At 46.1% G+C, this 13,666-nt stretch overlaps 2 protein-coding genes across 5 annotated transcripts in view; one reads left to right on the forward strand and one right to left on the reverse strand.

Annotated features, from left to right (window-relative positions):
- The window catches only part of LOC142587247 (xaa-Arg dipeptidase-like), a 147,298-nt gene that overhangs the window by 1,183 nt on the left and 132,449 nt on the right, over positions 1-13,666 (reverse strand). For all 4 annotated transcript variants that reach the window (XM_075698116.1, XM_075698118.1, XM_075698115.1 and 1 more), the window contains 4 exons: positions 4,565-4,710; positions 3,396-3,545; positions 1,230-1,371; positions 66-308 (listed from right to left, as the gene is read on the reverse strand). In XM_075698116.1, the coding sequence (XP_075554231.1) occupies positions 66-308; positions 1,230-1,371; positions 3,396-3,545; positions 4,565-4,710 (681 nt within the window). The remainder of the gene's footprint in view (positions 1-65; positions 309-1,229; positions 1,372-3,395; positions 3,546-4,564; positions 4,711-13,666) is intronic.
- Positions 10,329-13,666, forward strand: part of LOC142588388 (tetraspanin-33-like) — a 29,080-nt gene continuing 25,742 nt past the window's right edge. Inside the window, exons 1-2 of the mRNA XM_075700023.1 lie at positions 10,329-10,509; positions 11,336-11,417. Of these exons, the coding sequence (XP_075556138.1) occupies positions 11,403-11,417 (15 nt within the window). The 5' untranslated portion in view covers positions 10,329-10,509; positions 11,336-11,402. The remainder of the gene's footprint in view (positions 10,510-11,335; positions 11,418-13,666) is intronic.

Raw genomic sequence — 13,666 nt, forward strand, 5'->3', positions numbered from 1 at the left:
ATTTTCGTGGCGTCAACGTTCGGCAGTTTATCAGCGCATATAGCAAACGAACGAGAGGTTCGTACCGAGCGCGTGGGCGTGCTTCCGGTACGCTCTCGCCATGGCATCGTTGTGCACGAAGTGCATGTACGTCGAGCGCCTGTCCAGGTGCGCGGTGCAGCCCGTGGCTTCGGCTGCAGCCTGGAAGCAGGCCTCGACCCTTCGCTTGAGCCCGACCAGCTCTTCGGTGCTGGGAGCCCGGACGAAGTAGCTCATCTCCGCCTCCTCGGGAATGACGTTGGGGTACCTGCCGCCATTAGTGATGACGCCTGCGCGGGCGGGGTATAGCAGCTTATAGCAATGTCTAATGCGGCAGTCATACGTTCGCTTTCAATGATTATCGAAGCCAAAGGCTATATTGCAATCGGTGAGCTTCACTGGCTCCAATTCCGTGAGCTTGCACAATTGTGTCAATTAGAAACGCGCGTAATAATGGCCTTGGGTTTCAACGGTGATTGAAAGCTAGCGTGTGAAGGTGGTGTTAGCAAAGTGTTTATAACATGATTTGAATCTTACAGCGTGGGAAAGGAGTACGCGGAAACTAGTAGGGTGCACGTGTGAAAGTTGTTCGTGCATAATTTTTGCGACGGTCTAACATTGAGGTCCGCAATAACCGTTGCTAATTTTCCGTCATAGTGAGCGAGAAAAAGTCAAGAAAATTGGTTGCGGAGCAGGAGAAAAATGCAGTATTTGTTGTTGCCAATCGGAATGTGTGAATTCGGCATCTTTTCTTTATGCGTTTTGTTTTTCTCTTAAAAGGAAGCTTTAGCTCGCGCTCAGCTTTGATTTCACTACACATTTACACGTGAAAAACATAAATGTTCACCATGGCCATTGAACCACGGTAAAGGCTTGAAAAAAAAAAAATTCGCCCTCTATAAGAAACACGGTTCCTGCATCCGGAACGCTCAGGGCGTGGCTGTTATGTTCGGGGGAATACCTATCTGGGGACAAAGTAACTGTCTCAGTCATAACGAACACCGGTACCACTCTGCTGCGATAAAGAAGCCCCCAGAACTCAGCGTTTCGAGATAACTTAGCCTTCCGACAGCAGACCATGCCCAACTGTTACCTATCGCTTCGGTGCCGAATTAGAGCTGCAATCGCCATTCCTTGCTATCTTGAAACTGCGTGTACAGACAGCCCATTGTACTACCATGGATGAAGTATGAGAGGAAGTGGCACTGTACCATGCACCCTAGCGGTCGGCTTCAGCTGCTGCCGAAGAAGGCTGATGTTGACGTACGAAGCGACGGCAGCGTCCAGGGCGTTCACTCCTTCCCACGGCGACGCTGCTGCGTGAGCTGCTTTACCTTTGAAGCGGACCACAAGCTGGCGATGGAAAAATAAAAGTGCAAATGTCTATTTCGGATAAATGGACGTAGAAACCGAGAAGACTTCTCTCGACAAAAGTATTTTTTTTATTACTTGTTACGGGCTCGCTTCGAGAGCGTTTTGTAATTTCATGACCTTTTATTTCCTTTGTTGCTGGAATTATTGGCCAAGATTTCAGAATGAACGTAGAAACTGAGAGGGTTTTCCTCGACAAAAGTACGACAAAAGTTACTCGTTACAAACTCAATTCGACAGTGTTTGGTAATTTCGTGATATATTAGTTTCTTTGTAGTTCTTGTTGTTGGCTAAGATTTCAGAACATCTAGCCCCTCACTGGCTAAACTTTACATATTTCACAACTATGCAATAAATAAAAAAACAACACCAGGATGGATAAGCAAATTTTGTTGCCCTCGAAGTAAGGCTACACATGAAGTATAGTCTAGAATTTTACTCAGTTTTGCCCAGTGCTACATACAAGCGACCAATGCCGAATGATACTATCACATTAGTAAAGAAAAAACGTTGCTCTTCAATCTATCAGCAGTTAATGGAAAAAAGTTACAGGTACTCAGCAGAAAAAAGGCGGACTCAATGATAGCCGTCGCCATATGTGTATCGCATATGTCATTCGGAGGCTCCTATCGTGTGAGAAGCTCCTTTCTTCCTTTTTCAATGCCTTTCAGTTTAACTATAGTACCAAGACAAACGGATATTTGGCCCTTATATATGTAATCATTGGAAAGTGAATTGAACATAGAGCAAAGATATTCTTGTCGTTATTATTTGCTTCAGCGTCTATAAGGTGGCTAAAATCGAACTCCTCATGTTGTTTTGCCTCCCCTGAAACACCAGGCAATATAATATGTGAACCCCTCAGTACGGCACGTCTTGCAGCCCATATGCTTACTTGGGACGTTAAAACTAGCCACCAACAAAATAAAAGAAAAAGACACTCTAAAATGCGCCTGGAACTGCTGGTAAGTACTTGAAGAAATCCTTGTAATTATACCATGCTTTCATAAATGAAAAGAAGAGGATGAGGAGGATCGCAACAACTACGGGTTGACGCAGCCCTGCAGAGGCAATCTGAGCGTTCACCGTGCCACAAGTATTTTTTCCCATGAGCGCAAAGAAGCCGCAATATGGGCGGTGAGAGGCGCGACCACTACGCCACCTGCACGCAGCGTGGCCGATCTACACTCTAAAACAAAATTACGCCCTTTGGGTTGTATCTTACCACAGAACAATAAACTTGTCTTGTCCGCATTTCCTTTCTTTAACGCTGCGAGCCCGGTACTTCCCAGTAACGAACGGCATGGGCGTTGTGAGCGTGACATAGCATTCCCGACAGGAAAGTAGCGGGCGCGGTGTTTTCAAGAAAAGAAACGCAAGTGAGGCAGATTACGATTATCGTTGTGTGGCAGATATACACCCCAAAGGGTGTACCTTTTGTCTAAGAGTGTAGAATGGGGGCCGCGTCTCCCCCCTTATGTAATGTCCCTGAAGGGACCTTAAGGGAATAATAAATTATGATGATGATGATGATGATGATGATGATGATGACGATGATGATGATGGGGGCTACGTTATTCCCCTCTGTGCAGGCTAGTAGTGGCTGATGCCGATTTTCATTCATGTATTTTCGCTGTGCGCTATATGTTGGAGTGTGCTTGTTGAATCTGCGTTAATGGGCGACGTTCTGAGCGTGTATCGTGACGAGTGTAAGCACTTGCAGCCCGAGGATTAATCGAGATAGACGCGTAAACTAGCGGGACATGACACGGGACTCTTTACCGGACACAGCCGATGGTTCATGTTGCCTTCTCGCGTAATAGTCCGATGTATTTTGTTTCATTTGCATGTAGGATTCAGTTGCACCATCCCAAATAATCAATAGACGTGATCACTGTCAAAAAGTTGAAATGAATTAATTGAGCAATCATTGATATCACGATGCGCTCTCGAGCACAGAATAGCTTATAGTTTTTGAAATGGTATGCTGCCTTGTAGAGGCCCACCTGATCCGTCGCTGCAAAGGCAGCCGTCAAGATGTCCACCGGAAATGGGTGAGACATGAGCGCTGCGTCGATTCCCGCCAGGGCGCCCTTTCGTATCAGCAGCTCCTTACCGCAGTGACTCTCCTCCGCAGGTGTGCCGAGAACGACCAACTGTCCCCCAAAAAAAAGAAAGAGAGAGAAAATGCACCAGTACAGAAGGGCAAAGCTGGCGCACTGTAGACTTGTTCCGAATGAAACGATAAATGAATATTCTTTAGCGTTCGAACTTTTTGTTTGTACTGAAAAAGAACCGCTCCTCCGAAAAACTATTTTCCACAGTTACATCACATAACCAAAAAAAAAAAGACAAAACAACATCTCTGTAATATTTTTTGTCATATATCCAGCGCTCCACTGTACCAAGTCAGATATTCGAACCACTCACGACGCTTTAAATTCTAGACTGCGGCTGGTGGGCACTTTCGTTGCCAAGGGTATTATTTTCTTGGCTGCACTGGCTTTCCTATTTCGTATATAGAGTATTAGGAAAAGCATGACTCCCTCCTGCAAATGAGGCATTTCACTAGCTCTGCGCCTGTTATATTTTACTTGACTGTGACATATAACGCCTTTCGTAGCCAGGGTCTTCCAGAGAGTCCTTTATTTCATGTGTACGTCACAGCAGGTCTCCATGAATTAGCTGAATATTTCTAATCGAATGGCCGGGACATGCATAGGGCTGGTAAGAATATCAGACGAACTCAGCAACGCACCACTTCTACGTTATTCATTGTCTTAAAGAGTAAACGTGGAAAGCAAACTTTATGAATGTGGTTTGTTAGAATCGATGTTGGCGTTTGCGGAAACTCAGTTACAGCGGACTCAAATAATTTTAGACAGCATCGAAACTCGCGGAAACGCCAGTTTCAAGCAGTTTTCATTTATCGACACACACACACACACACACACACACACACACACACACACACACACACACACACACACACACACACACACACACACACACACACACACACACATATATATATATATATATATATTATAGCGAGAGAGAGAGAGAGAGAGAGTAGGAAGACATGGACGTCCTTTTATCATCCCCCCCCCCACCAAGTCCGAGGCGTATCGATGAGGGTTATTCAACATGTAGTGACAAATGCGCTAGTGCGTACTTTGCCACGAATGTCGCTATGACTCTTCATCGCCGCCTGCACGGCAAGCGCCGCACCCACGGAGGCCTCGGCGATCAGGTTATGTCCGCAGGCGTGACCAATGTCGGGCAAGGCGTCAAATTCGCACAGCAGTGCTATGCAGGGCCCTGCATCGTGTGATTGAAACGCAGAGATGAAACGGGAGTAGTTTTAATGTAAGAGAGGGAGAAACATGTTGATTTAGAGAGGTGCAGGAAGTGTTAGACCGGCTGACCACCTGTCATGACGAGTACTCCAGATGTTCGGAGAGAAATACATGCACAGTGATTGCAGAAACACATAAACTGCACATTCACCCAAGGACACGCATATACACGATAAAGGTGTCTTAAAACATCTGAATACCTGTAGACCTAAGAAAAACTAGAAGCCTCTTCATTGCGTGCAACGCGAAGGCAGTGTTTTCGGAACAACCCAGAATGTCCCGGAGGTCCAAGCTTGAGCTGTGGTGCTTGTACACGCAAACTTGAGAGATGATTATCAATTACCTCTGGACCCGCATTGTAAGCGGAATTAAGAATTAGAGTTACTAGGGCGCTGACAGGAGGCAGCGTGGGGTAATACTGAGGACGAAAGCGCTTTAATTAAACGAGAGGGGCAGAAGAGCACCGCACACAGCTGGGTCATTGCACTCATGAGTACCGGTAGCACGACAGTAACTAAACCAACAAGTGAAGAACACTCTACCACAAGAGAGCGCTACTCTGACATGCTGTTCGAACTAATTCTGCCACGAAATTGCAACGTGTCACACAGTACGCTAGTACGTTACATAGTCTTGTCCCACTGCATGTTGTTGCGGCTCGAGGTGGCGTTTGGACCAGAACGCTGGCTCCAGATACGGAAGCCCACTCTATGCAGGAGCATGTTAAAGGTCTCAGTTCACGTAAGGACACGTCAGCACCACCCACTGTGCCAAAAGTCTCCGCTTTTAATATGGTCGTATTCCCTAAGTGAATAGACTAGGAAATCTGATGACTGTATCGCGGCCAATCACAATCGTCGAATTGGTCGCAATATCCCGCCCATGATATCGCACCATTCCGTAGAACTACGCTTCCGATGTTGTACCTTCGCCCCCGCATACTTAGAGACCTGGGAATCCGACGTCGAAGCCATTACCACGGTAGCATGCGACGTTAGCCCTTTTCGTCAATTAGTTCAGCTTCTCAGGTTCAGAGAGAATGGTCTTATGTTGACCCGACAACAGAAGTCAACACTCGTTGACTTCTGGATAGGCGCTGATGAATGGGTGGGGGTTGCCTCGCGGTAAACGTCTAATTAATGCCTTTGGTCGTGTTGGAGAGCTAACAATGTACATAAGGTTTTCTGAATAGAGAGAGAGAGAGAAAGCAAGGAGTTGAAAAGTAGGAAGGCCAACGAGACGAAAGTCCGGTTTGCTGCCCTACATTAAGGGTCTCATTTGCTGCCTGAACTTGAGGCGGATTTCGACCAAGTGCAGATGCGTATAGCAATGACCAGCTCCAATTCCTAAACTGCGGCAGGTGCTCTGATGATCTGTGATAAAATGAACAAGATTTTGTCAATATAGGAGCTCATCGGGGGCTGTAGCAACACCTTGATTTGGGCGACAGGGTTCAAGTTGAAGGTCTTACACGTTTTCTGACCTCCCTGAACTGAAAACCTAAAATCATTTTTTCTCGAGTCCGATATTTCATACTGGGATAAGCGGTCGCTAAAGCTAGATTCACACGACGGGACGCGTGGCCGATTCCGGCTGCCGCAGATCTTGTGGGGCGCTTTTGCGAATGGCGTTATTCGGCCGCACTGAGCTACGTCATGCTCATCCGCGCGCTGTACCGGCAATCAGTCTTGTCGCACGAATTCAGCTTGTACATGTACCGGCAAGTGTTTTCTCGGTCGATGGCTGGCGCATTCGAAAGCATGGTGCCAACTGCTGTTCTGGAATGTACATTGCATATGGAATTACGTTGAACGTTCACGTTTCGCCCGAGTGCCCGCAAATGTACGTACCTTTAGAACACGTCGGGTCTGCGTGGAGAGAACGCTAATGATCATCAAACGTATTCCTCGCGTTTTGTTGTTAACACCCACGCTTCACTGCTGCTGTCCGCGGTAGAGGCAGACATAAAGGAGGGCAGATGCGGAATGACAGGTGTGCGTGCCACAGAAAAATGCGACCGTCGTTTTCACCACGCACATAATGAGGTCCCCCCCCTCCCCCTCCTACCTTCTGCCCCGCCAGGAGCGTGAAGCTCCGCCTTGAACGCTGTGTCCAGGAGATAATTACGCGTCACGTCGAAGCGACGTTGTTCCAAGAAGCCTGTAAGCCAGTCGTGGCATTGCACCTCGTTCAGAGCCAGCTCGGGATGCTCCCATACGAAACGACTCAGTTGCCACAGGTCTTGGGAGTTCGCCTCGACGACGTTATGCACGAGCTCCTTTAAGTCCGCGGCCATTGCTTTCACGGTAAGTCGAGACTCGTCTGGGCTCCGCGCGCAGGCTGAGGGATATATCCTGAGAAATACTTCGTCGCATACGGTTTTCTTGTGCTCGCCGGTACTTTCTCAAGGAGGGCCTCTTTCATGTGCCGAAGTCGCTATCACCACGTGGACAAAGGACGGCGCAATCCGTCATGGGGACAACCTCCTCGACAGTTTGGAGACCAGACACCTTATCGAGGCATATCTAGCAAACGTAAAGAGAACAAAGCTATGACCTCCAAGTGCGCCGGATTAGCCTTCTGCCCTTCTTGTGCAGTAAAATAGCAAACTGTGTTTTTTCAAGAGAACAGTCGCTTGCGTTTCTTTACATTTTTTTTGTTCACAGCCCAGCAAAAAACAACCGCACATTCTTCCTTACACTGGAAGCAGATAAAATGGCTGCACAGTACAGCGCAATTTCAGAAGCTCAGGTTTGCGCGAGGTAATCAGGCTCAACAAAGTCCAAGGCGTAGGCTCATAGACACAGAACCAAGGTTGGAGGAACACCATTTGGTCAAGTATAAACTGTATATTGCATTGAAAATGTTGCCAGTGACAAATAATCATGATTAAGCAAGTTAGTCTACAGAGATTTACACGAATTTCTTGTCAACGTCTAGCCAAATATTCAAGGAAATATGTAAGCAAATGAGATCTGCGATGATCTGCAAGGTGTAAGATGTCCCATGGAAAGAAAAGTTAAGAAAGAAAGAAATACGGGCAAGGTAAAATTTCTTTTCCACTGCGGAGCTGTTTTTCAAGGAAACCCGCTTATGGGGTTTCCAATGTAGCTGCGTCCTATTTTTGAGCAAGTGCCGAATATTTCTTTGATCATGCATTATCAGGCATCTAACATTTATATGGTATCATGACTAACCCATCGAAAACGCAGGAGTATTAGACCATATTATGCGGTTAGGACGAGTCGCACATAGTATTTACGGATAGTTATGAGCAAGATTGCGTTAAGCATCGAAACCATCAGAGCACAAATCAGCCTTGTACTCTTCCACACGCTGACCATTGCAGCATAGCAATATTTTTGTTCTGACAATGACTTGTTTACTAACGTTAAGCAAGCGAATGTAGTCGTCCTTGCTTTCCTATCGATTGCAAACACGAAGTACAAGGTAACTACGCAAGCCACTCGCGCGTGAACTGACTTGCGCAGGTGCTCTCTGATTGACAATGCCAGTTACAAACTCAACAATGCAGTATTAGTGGAAAAATGCATAATCTATTTTTGTTCTTCGGCCTCGCCGCGCTGATGTGAGGCCAGCCATGCCGTCTGTCCGTCAATCCGTTCAATCAATCAATCAATCAATCAATCAATCAATCAATCAATCAATCAATCAATCAATCAATCAATCAATCAATCAATCAATCAATCAATCAATCAATCAATCAATCAATCAATCAATCAATCAATTGGCGTCTGCGGAAAACTTGAAATGGACTGCACTTATAGGAAGGATCAAGTAAACAAATTAAGCGAGCAGGTAGACAGGCATTCAAACGAATGCGGTTAATACGGAGGAATTCACGCTGAACCGTAAAATAAAACCTACTTGCGAGAGATGCGAGAGACGTGGTTTGTCGAGTTCCTTAGAATTCTCAGTCTCCTTTCACCTATTCTGACCTGCGGGTAGCTGTCATGAAGGTTACAGCCATAGCGGGTAATGATGTAATGGGAACTGTCGGACGTCTTACATTTTCTTATTAAGATATTCAACGCCACCCTACAGCCAACCTCGTATTTTGTACCCATCGATACAAACTATAAATGTATGTCGAATTTCATGGTGAGTGCCATATGATACAAGGTCAAGCATCACGTGAATGAAGGGGCAGATAATTATACAGATGTTCCACTGGAGTTCTCTAAGTATGCGTAAGCATACCCCCGAATTTAAGTTGCCCCACCCGCAAATTTCAAGTTGGCTCTATTTAAAACTTCAAAAGTTGGCCCACCCCCAAATGTGAAGTTGGCGCAGCCCAAAATATGAAGTTGGCCCACTCCGAAATTTCAGGTAGGCCCACTCCAAAATTTCAAGTTGGCTCACCCCGAAATTTCAAGTTGGTTCACATCCAAATCTGATGTTTGGCGTACTTGACGCACTACACAGACGTGCTTCAATCACGTTTGCAATCTGCGACGCGATCTACGTCAGAGTACTTGGGAAAAGAAGGCCAACAAAGCTGCCAAAGCGGCTAGTCGGTTGCACTTCACTGGAGTATCGCCTTCGATAATAATGAGGAGAATGGCGGTGTTGGCAGCAGGCGGATCTATCGTCATGAGGCCTGGAGGCAATATTTTATGAATGTTTAGTAAAGATAAGCATTGCAGACAGGTAGTCGAGGAGATCATCATTTAGATACGCAACATGAGACAGATCAAACGCATAAAGAACAATAACGTAGACGAGGACGAAAGCGCACGGCCTGCGAATATCCCAGTGCATGAAGCACCGTTAATGCAGATGCACTTCGCATGCACGGAAATGAATAACGCTGGGCCATTACCTGTCCGCAATAACAATACACTTCACCTAATAAGCGTAAGAGGGAGCCGAAAGACCCCTTGGTAACTTTGTAATGAGTGAGAGAGGGCTTGTTTTAATGAAGGCAGGGTGCTTGGCCTGAGCTAGCGCACTCTGGCCTGCTACTCTGCACTAAGGAACGAGGAAGGGTGACGTAAACGCGCAATAAGAAACGAAGGTGATATAGAAGAGGAATTCGCAACAGGTGCACACTAGTCCACCATTGTGCTTATTGTCAATAATGTGCAAGAATGACACTCGAAGAGATCGCCACAAGAAGCCACGGGGTTACGCATATTTGGTGAGGCTGCTGTCTCAAAAATAATAACGACAATAATAACCTCCAGAAAACGACGTCACAATGAGGTTAGTCTAAGGTATGCTTGCGCGTCAGCAGCACCGGTACCCAGAAATGACTCTTGTTGCGTGCTCGGAAAGACAGCCCATACCTAGTGGTCAAAGCTAGGTAGACAACTGGGGTATCTGGGGAATGTGAAAAATGTTAGATGCCGCAAAGTTAGGGAAATTATGAAAGAACGTTAATCGCATTAAAACAAGCACTGGTAATTCTATCTTTGGGGAAGCAATTTCGCGGGAAGGTCAGCGACTGGACTGATTCAGCCGTAATGTTATGCACTGTAGAAAAAAGATATTAGTGCGCACCACACATGCATGGTTTCACGATAACTTAGGTCTCCCTTCCCGCAGGAACCCCGCTATCATCTGTTCACGGAGGCATCCACTTCAGGAAGCGATCGCAGCGTGCCATCCACAGCATCGGACGACGTATCACGATAAGGAGATAAGGACGTAGCTCACGTTTGCCGAGAGAAAACGCTGACCATCAGACACGTGTGGCTGTGCGAGAGAGCGCGTATCTCCTTTTCATCGTCGTCCAAAGGTGCGCTGATACCGTTTTATACTCTGCTTGAGGCATGGACATAAATCTAAAGAAAGCACGTGTATCATATTTATTAACATTGTTCTGAAGTGCGCCTTCAGAGCAGTGTTAATGAACTTTTGGCTTGCTTGCGTGGCGGCACCCAGAACTTCGCTTCAAGTACTTAGCAGCCGGCACCTAGTTGACTCGCGAAAAAAAAAGTGAGCTGAAGATTTCTAAAGCAACAAGGCGAATAGTCAAATAATTTTTGCTTATGTACCGTGTGTAGTGAACGCCACGACTACGACGTAAAGTACACGTGGTATCAGCCTCGTAGATGCGCTTAGTGCTTTGCTTTGAAGCCTACTTAAAACGCAAAAATGTTCACTTGCTGAAATTTACGAAGTCGTGCTACGGAAATCTTGCGCGTTAGGTGCAGTGAAGCCTTACTTGACAGCTTTGTAGCAATTTATTTGAAAACGAAAGATGAAAACGAACTTTTTTGTTTTGATTGGTGAAATATCACAACAGAACGTTTACTTGCATAAATTAATGGCACAAATTGCAGGCTACCTAATAATGTTTGAAGCGCTTTTCGCTTCCGTACTCGGTAACACCATGCCAAGTTTAACGCAGGACAAATCGTGGTTTACGTGCTTGGAAGAGTGATACAATATAGGTTTAGCTTTGCGCCTTTCAAGTTGGATATTATTCTGTAACGATTGCATATTTTCACCCCTGCGCGAGAACCAATGCCACTGACAGTCTATGAAGATGTGGGTGTGATTCTTTGAAGCTCAATAAAATGTCAGGAGTACTTAACAAATTAACTCGCTTTTCCTTGCAGATGTATTACGATACGAAGGCCAACTACGTCACGGGTGCGGTCTGCCTGCTTATTTTAACCTCCGTTCATGTCTACAGTACAGGTTGGTACATAAATTTGAGTAACTTCTCTATCACGAAGAAATGAGTGCTTTGATATCCAGTGCGAGATCAGTGAGGCCGCTAGTTTATACTCTAGCTTTAAAGACTGAGATAACAGCAGTCTGTCTTTTCTGTAGTGTACTGCTAAAGTACGTTTAAATACTTGTCTCGCTCATTAAACATAATGAGTTCCTGGCGCAGTTCCATTGTTGTGATGCAGACGACACTTTATATTGTGCACGTACAAGGGTCCCGCGTTATTGTGAGGCACGAAAGTTGGCGTTTAATACGTTGTATCCTTGGCCGAGGTGGTATTTCACATGAGCAAGATTTTTTTTCGCACTGAACAAAAATCGCTGTCTTCCTTTCATTGTCCTCGCATTTTCTCGGAACAACAATTTTCGCTATTATAAATGTTTGGCGATATCCCTCTGAGCGCCATATGCGAGCCGCCATTTTACGCTAAGTCTTATGGCTAGAATTTGCGCTTAGTTCTGATTCTTGAATTTTATCGGTATTACTTTACTGTCTTCTGCTTACCACTGCAGGTTTAAAACAGCGCGGCGTATATCTCACGGTGTCGTCATACGAAGGCGCACTCAGGAAAGCAGGTCACTTCGAGGTCAATTGGTACGGCGTGGACGTCGACCTCCTCAACAAGGCTTTTGTCGCTCTACTCTCGCAAACTCCGAGGTCGAATAATTGGAAGAACGCACAGCTGTACCCCGTGAAACAAAGCGCTGGGCGACTGACGACGTCGGTGAAGTACCCGGAATACAGAACCGAACGAGTGATGACCGGAAGTTGCCTCGGGTACTGGGCCGTCCTACTACAAGTCGACGCCACCGACAACAGCAGCGTAGTCATCGAATCATCCTGCCTTCGCGGGCACCCGAGGTGGATGCGTGAGAGCTGCTGCCACTTTTCTAATCTCAAGCTCGACGAGCTCTTTGTGCCAGGGACTCACGATTCCGCCATGTACCGCCTGAGACGAGACTGGCCCGTGGGGGACTTCATCTTCACGCAAGACCAAACTATCGCCCAACAGCTTGCCTTTGGAATCAGGTCTCTGGACTTGAGAGTTGGGTTCGTCGACGGCGTGTTCTGGATGTTTCACGATAAGTTCAAGGCGCAGGTTACGCTGGAGGCTGTTCTGCGGCAGGTTCGAAGCTTCGTCGAAACCACGGGGGAAGTTGTGTTACTAGATTTCCACAGGTTTACTCTCGGTTTCGACCGCTACGTCGATCCAGTCAACGAACGTCATCGAATGCTTGTACAAGTGATTGTAAATACCCTCGGGGAAGTCACGGCACCGAGAACACTGTTCAACAGCACACTTGAGGACTTACTTGGTGGATGTGTTAAACAGGCAAAAGAAATTAAGCCGACCGTGTTTCTGATGTATAACTACAACTACGTAGGTCCCTACTCTGAGTTCCTGTGCCCAGGAGTAGTTCAAAACTGGGCGGACGCACAAGATCTCAATTATCTTGTAGAATACCTCGAAGAAAATGCCTGCAAGAAGTACCCTGGAACTTTGTCTTCGGCTCAAGCCGAGTTGACGGTCAAGTTTCCATCCCAAGTAGACACAGTGCGCGAGCTGGCGGAAATTGTTAATTTCAACGTGACAAACATGTTCAGGGAGCGCTTTTGGAAATGCACAAACATCGTGACGAACGATTATTTTCTGGGCAGTGGCACTGTTGAACTGGCCATTGAAGCTAACAAGTACAGGGGAGAGATAAAAGGAGGACTGAGAAGGTGTGATGGTGGTGTCTTGCGATGACGAACGAAAAATACGCCTTGAAAAGCGACGGCCGAATTCGCCACATGCTGAACGAGTAACGCGGGGTTCTCGCTGTGTGAAAACGTTGCTGCAAGTAAATATACAGCGGGACAAGAACAAAACAATCTTAATGTGCACAATTCTTCAAGTGACCTTGCTCCTACGTGATTATAATTCCACTATGTGGTGACCATCGTACTCTGAAAATAATTTAATATGCAAAGAACGCTCCTACAAACGTCGTTGTGTGAACTTTAGAAAATTAAGAAGTTTAGCGTAGCAGATACTTGGGAATATACTAGGGTGGTATTCAATTGCACAATAAATGCCTATGAAAATGGGTTCTAGAAAATCCAGCTTTAGCGAAAAAAGCTTGAAGTGCAATGGTTACCCCGTATTAGAGCAAAGTGAATATTAAGCATATAAAATTTATTGAACCAAGTGTTACATAAAACAATTGAAGTC

The sequence above is a fragment of the Dermacentor variabilis genome, chromosome 7 (genome assembly GCF_050947875.1).
Source record: "Dermacentor variabilis isolate Ectoservices chromosome 7, ASM5094787v1, whole genome shotgun sequence".
Classification (NCBI taxonomy): Eukaryota; Metazoa; Arthropoda; class Arachnida; order Ixodida; family Ixodidae; genus Dermacentor; species Dermacentor variabilis.